We start from the raw sequence: 7,252 nt of genomic DNA, 5'->3' as shown, positions 1-7,252 counted from the left end.
GGTATGGGGGGCTAAGGGGTTTGGAGGGGGGCCCTGCTCTGAGAGATTATGGGGTCCTGGGGGGCAGAGGAATGGGGCAGGTGCGAGGGAGGGGCTCTGAGGTGATGAGGGGTGCCAGCGGCCCTGTGCCTGGGGGTGATGGCGGGTGCCCAAGGTAGTCGAGCAGTGCAAGCCTGGGGACCGGCGGCTCTGTGGGAAAAGACCTGGGGGTGACCGCGGACAATAAGCTGATTGTGAGCCGAGCGCGCGTTGTCCAGACGGCGAAGGGGGCTGCGTGGGTAGGAGCGTCGGGAGCAGATCGAGGAACGTCGTGTATGCCCCTCTATTGGGCGCTGAGGCGGCCACGCCCAGAGTCCTGTGTCCGGTTTTGTGACACCCCCCCTGCTACAGGAAGGATGTGGACAAGTTGGAGAGGGTCCAGTGAAAACGGTTGGGGGACTGGAGCACGTGACGTATGAAGAGAGGCCGAGGGAAACGGGCTGATTGAGTCTGCAGAAGAGAAGACCGAGGGGGACTGAACAGCAGCCTTCAGGTCCCTGCCGGGCGCTGCACAGAGGAGGGAGCTGGGCTGTGCTCGGTGGGGGCAGATGCCAGAACAAGGAGCAACGGGCTCCAGTTGCAGCAAGGGAGGTTTAGGTTGGATATTAGGGAAAACTCTCCCCCTGGGCAGGGGGTGTAGCGCTGGGACAGGTTACCCAGAGGTGGTGGACTCCCCGTTCTTGGACCCGCAATACAGGCCGGGTCTAGAGCCCGCTGGGTTACTGCTTGTACTTTTCGGTCGTGCTTTTTGTAATTCACTAAAGCAAAAGCCAGAGAGCAGAAAGAATTTTTCTTTATTCTGCACGTTAATTATTAGAGTCGACTGCAACCTTATCAAATGATATGTAGCAATATACATGCTAATCCAGCTGGCTTCCTAGGAATTGTCATCCATGCTCCTGAGCAGCTGCTGTTCAGGACAAAGTGCTGACTGCCAAAGTTTCCCTATAAGCAATTTTTTTTCAGTGCTCCCTAACTGGAGGCTGTCAACGCTATGCAGCATTCCCTTCAGTCCTCTTTCCCATTGCAGAGAGTAATTCTGTTCCAAAGCTAAATGGGCAAAATCTGACTTTGTTTTAAGCCATATCTTAGCAGAGATTTAAGAGGAGGTAGAGATTAAAGAGACCAAACTGATCATGCCCTACTCTACCTCACCCCTTACATACTCAGCAAGAGAATATAATCATTCCTCTGCACCCTTGATAAAAGTATACACCTTTATATACCTGTATCGATACCTTGATTAAGTATTAACGTAAATATTTAGAAATGGGGAAACAATGAATGAATCGTCCACGGGCAGTTGATTTAACAATGATGAATGCTGATTGTGTGCATAATGATGCTTATTCTTTTGCCTTCTGTCAGTTTAGCTCTTTGTCATTGTTGTGCCTGTATTGCACCAGCAGCCATTTAAATTCTCAGTTATTTGAGGCTGGATCCTGGGATGTTTTAGATCTTCCAGAAGCAGGAGCCCGTTACCAGCTGTAGAGACAGGATTACTGGTGAAGTGATCACCAGGCAGGTCACATCAGGCATGTTTCAGCTCTGCTATTGAAAGCAAAATGGAGAAAAAGATCTTGCTTCCCACAGCGGGGAATGTCAGGACTTAGCATCCACAATTAAACTTTTATTTCTAGAATTTCCTACTGTTGCTACCAGCAATACAGTCCCATCAGGGGGAACATTATAATACAGCCTAGTTGGCAGCATTTTACATCTCATTTTATTTACTAGATTAGGTAACCCACTAGTTTACAATGCTTGTATCTATGTTAGTGCTTTTACAATTGTTAGCAACAACATAGCTGAACCAGTGGCCACAATGGTAGGAAACTCTGGAAAACCAGTCTGAAAACAGCACTGCAGGCGAATAATTTCCAAACTATCAGCCTGTTCTTCATGGGTCAGCAGAGATTTGCACATGTAACAAGTCAGGGTGGCGCTGTAGCATTAGTCAGTGTAGTTCACCAGGGGTATCTTAGCCATAAAGTTCCACTTAAGTTAAAAAAAAAAAAAAAAAAAGCAGTCCAAGGTCCACCTGAGCCTAATTGCTACTAGCATAGTTAAGGCATGCCAAGTGCTGTAGCCAGCAGTAAACATCTGGCTACCTTTCAAATCCTCACCCTGATGACTAAGTATCCATTTATAGCTGGGTCAACTAGGAGCAGTCTTTGGCACAAGCCCAGAGTAAGGATCAAACTCATCTCTCTGGAGCCATAGTGAGACACCTTAGCCACTCTGTCAGCACAGCCTGGGAAGATGGAGAGGCTCTTTGAAATAAGACTGCCTTCAGTACCACATAAAACTCAGGGAGGCTGATTTTGTTGGCCTGACTAGCAGTTGGTGGGAACAAAGCTTCCTCACTGAAACACATCGCTATCCCTGGGGGAATGGAACGTGATTGTTGACTGCAGCCTTCTCCAAGAAATTTCAGCTACTGGATCAACACAATTTAAGTAGTTTGGGAAAACCTCTAAACATAGGGTGAATTATATCTGAAAAATCAGTCTGTTCTTTACCCAGGTTACAGAACTGCTGAACAGCTGCCTACTCATGACTTGTTTTAGCCACAGCAAATAAAAGCATACCTCTCTTTTTTTAGGATTAAATCCAAAGTGAAGAATGTCAGTAGTCACAGTGCAGCTTGGTCAGTGTGGTAATCAGATTGGCCATGAGGTGTTCAATGCTATCTGCAGCGATTTCCACAGTACACATGGGCTGTGCTCCAAGAAGGAGAATGAATCCTATCAGGAAGCTTGTAAAGAACGTTTTTTCAGTGAGGAGAAAACTGGAGGTACAGTATTTAAGAGGTTTTTCCCTCTCAGTGCTAATTGCCTTTGTGCTCATTAATACTTTGAATGTCATCCAAGCACGTATTATATAGAGACTTGTGAATTTACCAGCCGGACGTACAAGCTCCTGTGAATGAGCTGTGTCGTCACCACCATTTTACAAATGGAAAGCAGACACAGGGAGATTAAGTGACTTGACCAGGGTCACCAATCAAGTCATTGGCAAAGCTGAAAACAGAATCCAACTCTTCTAAACCCTAAGCTTTAACCTCAAGCCCACCCTTTCCCATGTGGGAACATGCCTACTGCAGTATTCTGTTCTACTTGCTTAGTGCATTTGATTGCCCTGTATGTCCATGAGCACTAACACAGATGTTTCTCACCCAGACAAACTTTTTCTTTCCAGACTTCAGTTATTTCACAGGTAAGTAAATCCAAACCTGCAGTTAGGGTATGAAACCTTCCCATATTTAATGCCAGCCAACAGCAAAGATTTCCTTACTAAAATGATTTTTATTCCATGTAGAATTAGCAGAGCTTTTGGATGGATGAAAGCTCCTTTTAAAATATGAAACATCAAATGTTACCTTATTCAGATGTACTGTTTCATTGAAGTTAATATGTTTCACTGAAGTTAATGGTGCAACTTTCATGAGTAAGATGGGGGGTGATTTGATTTAGGCTTTGCTAGGTTCCTATGCACATGAGATTTTTTTTTTTCTTGTTACAAGATTTAGGCATGATCGTTTCTCTTGTTTTCCTCCCCCCCCCCTCCAGTACCTGTTGCCCGGGCTGTACTTGTTGACATGGAACCTAAAGTAATCAGTCAGACCTTATCAATGGCTGCTAGATCCGGCTGCTGGAAGTATGACCATCAGTCACATTTCTGTCAGAAACAAGGGTCTGGAAACAACTGGGCAAATGGGTATGAGTGATCTGAAGCTCTGTTAATACAGTACATGAATGATAAAGTAACTGAGTTCATAGCCATTCTCTTGTAGAAACAGTATGATTGCAACTATGAAATAATGCCCTGTATATCTAACAGGAGCTGGAGTTATTGCTATTGTAGACAGATGATGGTATTTTTGCAAGTAAAGATACACTACTGGTATAAATGGTGAAAAGTAATCAGGACATCATCTAGACATCAAACTATGTGATGTGAAGGTTTGAAGGAATCTGATTTAAAAAACCTGTACATGCTAGATCAGTAGCACAATAGAGGAACTGAAGATTATTCTCTGTAAGCAGAATTAGTGACAGAGTCATATAACATTTTTTTTAAAGAAAAACCTGCGTTATATATCTTCTTACTGCTTTTGTTCTGATGCGATGTGAAAGTTTTTGCTTTCTCTTCTGTACTGCAGTTACTCTGTTCATGGGCCCAGACACAAAGATGCGATCATGAATCTGGTCCAGAAGGAAGCAGAGAAATGTGATAGACTCAGCGGATTTTTCACAGTAATGAGCATGGCTGGTGGTACAGGGTCAGGCATGGGAGCGTTTGTGACCCAGTGCTTACGGGATGCTTTTCCAGCCTCATTTATACTAAACCAGGTTGTCTGGCCATATGGAACTGGTGAGGTGAATGTTAAAGCTCCTCAAGGGATCTTGAGTTCTGCAAAACTTAATTATAGTTAACGGGAAACAGACAACATTAAAAAGAATAAACTGCCATTGGTTTGCCTGCTGTTGTCACACGTAACACCTAAAATGCGTAGAACTAAAAACAGTTTTTACAATTTATTGTATTTGTGACAGTAACTTTTGTGTAATCAGTCTGATCATTTACTGAGAGTTGCTTTGAGCCTCTTGCATAGAAAAAAAAAAAAATATTTAAAGAACAGGCTTGTAAAACCACAAAAATCAATAGGCTGGGAAAAGATGGTTATATCTGTGGTACTGTAATCCCAACCACAAGACTTAATTCTGTTGCTTCAGAGGCTATCTGAAGTTATTAAAAGACCTTTCTATCATAGTGTCTAAGCATCTCTCAAGCAGATGGGTTTAATTTATCCTTATAACATCTCTGTGACACAGTGAAGTACCATTTATCCCAGTTTAACACATTGGAAACCGAGGCACATAAAAACAGAGTGCCTTGCCCAGGAATCCACAGCAGGAAATTGAACCTTGGTCTCAAGCCCTTTTGTCCAAGTGACTACACAGGATGCTCATGCAGCTTCTTTCTTACCTTCATGGCATAAATGTAGCTGTGGATCACATGACCCAGGTGGGTCTTGTCCTCTGTCCAAGAGAATCTGATTTAATTGCAGAAGCTAAGGGATGGCAAATCATTCACTCCATAACATGTCCTGAAGGAGGAGGTGTGGAGGAAAAGTTTAAGACAGATTCTTTCTGTATTAACCAACACTTGTTTGTGTGCTTCTCTGCTTTCAGGTTATTGTCCAAAACTACAACTCAGTTCTGACGCTCTCTCACTTGTACCAGTCTTCAGATGCTCTCCTTGTTCATGAAAATGATGCCATCCACAAGATCTGTGCTCAGCTAATGAATATTAAGCAGATCTCATTCAGGGATGTAAATAGAGTCATTGCACACCAGCTGGGAAGCGTCTTTCAGCCTACTCACACCTCCGAAGGTGCTGTTCGGTACAGCAGAAATCCACTAGGTATCTTAGTCTAATAGTGTCTTGTGCCATGCAGCGCTTTCCTTCCAAGGATCTTTAGTCAGTGATTTAAAACTTCCCAGCCCCCTCATGAGTCACTGTTATCCCATGTTTTTAAGATGGGGAAACTGAGACTAAGTGACTTGACAGGTTATGTCAGTTTTGGAGCAAAGGCGAGGATAGATAATTTGAGTGTTGGTCTCATGCTTTGCCAAAAAATGTTTTGTTTCTCTTTCTAAAATTGTTGGCATCACCTGGGACTGATTTACATTTTAGGAAAAAAAAAACAAGTGCAGGTCTGTGATTTTGCTTCAAGTTTTAGGATTGAAAACTTTATGCAAACTGAAACCAGATAAAAGTTTATATAAATCCCTATGAAAACTGAATCAAAGTGGTATGTAGCCCTTGTAGTGCATGATTTATGTCATCTTACCGTTGTGTCCCTGTAACAAAGGACAGCATCTATATCTTCCCGGCCAGACAAATGTACCTACTACATTTCAGACCAGACATAAACGCAAGGGCCATTAATTTCCACATCCTTATGTCTGATGTGTCCTTGCTTCAGGAACTCAAATTTGCTCCCTCTCTTTTTATTTTTTGTTTGTGTATTTATGGAGCAGTTCTCCTTCATGGAAAAATTTCAAAGTAAACGGGCAAGAGAAGAAGACTTGTAGTTTTAAAAGGAAAATGATACAAAACATATTTAAAGTTGTTGTAGAATAAATGACTAAAAACACTGAAATTGCCTTATTGGGTCAAAGTGGCAGTCTGTCTAGTACCCACTCTCCAACAAGTCGTCATTACCAGATGCTTTGCAGAAGGTTTAAGATATACTCAGGGGACAATTATAAAATAATTTGGCCATAGGGGAAAATTCCTTCCCTGCCCACATCAGGTTGTAGCCAACTTTTGTCTTTAACAATGAGGGTTTATATTCCCTCCACATAATTACGTTGGATGCCACCAAGTTATTCTCACTATCCATATAATTGCCCAGTTTTTCTAAGCTGTTTGTAATTTTGTGTACCCTTAACCACATCTCCTTTCTAAATAGTCTGCATCTCTCATATAGAACTCTCCTTTGTGCCTATTTTAATTTTTTTAACTCTTTCTTTTTAGCTGCATCTTTGCAACAAAGTAACTAGAACAGAACCCAACATTCTATTGGCTAATATAATAGCATTATCAGTACTTTTAGTATTATTTTCCATCCCAGTCCTTACACATACCCCCAAATATTTGAGGAGTAAGGGGGTTTAAATCACCATTTAACAGTGAGCAGAAAGTTTTAATGAGCAGTGTATGGTAACGCCAAGTGCCAAACTGTTAATATAGAGCCCAGCAATGTAATATTCTTTCTGATGTATATAGATTTGCATGTACAACCTGAGTTTTATCTTGTAGCACATTGCACCTTTTGTCAGACCCTGTGAAACTCCTTACATTCTCAGTATCATTTATTTGAGTAGTCACAAAGTACCTATCTTTCTTCTCTCTTCTCAGGAGATTTAATGGAATCTTTAGTTCCCCATCCTGAATTCAAGATGTTGGGTCTTCGTAACATTCCTCAGATGTCTGAGAACTCCCTGGCGTATAGCACATTCACTTGGCCTGGACTCATCAAACACCTGAGGCAGATGCTTATTGCTAATGCTAAAATGGAGGAAGGTAAGAGGTTTGCAGGCACACTCCAAGACCAGTCAGTCCTTCAACATACTGTTGCAATTCAGTGCACTGCCTTTGGGAGTTTACTTGCAGTTCAGGAGGAGGAACCCCTTTTTCT

The 7,252-nt window shown here is 42.4% G+C and overlaps 1 protein-coding gene across 2 annotated transcripts in view; it reads left to right on the top strand.

The window, feature by feature from the left end:
• The first annotated feature begins 47 nt into the window (after positions 1–47).
• The window catches only part of TUBD1 (tubulin delta 1), an 11,874-nt gene continuing 4,669 nt past the window's right edge, over positions 48–7,252 (top strand). The window contains exons 1-6 of one of the 2 annotated variants that reach the window (XM_006016052.3): positions 48–532; positions 2,645–2,836; positions 3,612–3,759; positions 4,205–4,421; positions 5,238–5,469; positions 6,973–7,137. In XM_006016052.3, the coding sequence (XP_006016114.1) occupies positions 2,665–2,836; positions 3,612–3,759; positions 4,205–4,421; positions 5,238–5,469; positions 6,973–7,137 (934 nt within the window). In that variant the 5' untranslated portion in view covers positions 48–532; positions 2,645–2,664. Of the gene's footprint in view, positions 637–2,644; positions 2,837–3,611; positions 3,760–4,204; positions 4,422–5,237; positions 5,470–6,972; positions 7,138–7,252 lie in introns of both variants that reach the window. The other variant, XM_025210020.1, reaches the window with a different exon arrangement.

The sequence above is a fragment of the Alligator sinensis genome, unplaced genomic scaffold (assembly GCF_000455745.1).
Source record: "Alligator sinensis unplaced genomic scaffold, ASM45574v1 scaffold118_1, whole genome shotgun sequence".
NCBI classification, from domain to species: Eukaryota; Metazoa; Chordata; order Crocodylia; family Alligatoridae; genus Alligator; species Alligator sinensis.
The sequence above is the reverse complement of the archived record's forward strand: the minus strand, read 5'-3'. Positions and strand labels throughout refer to the sequence as shown.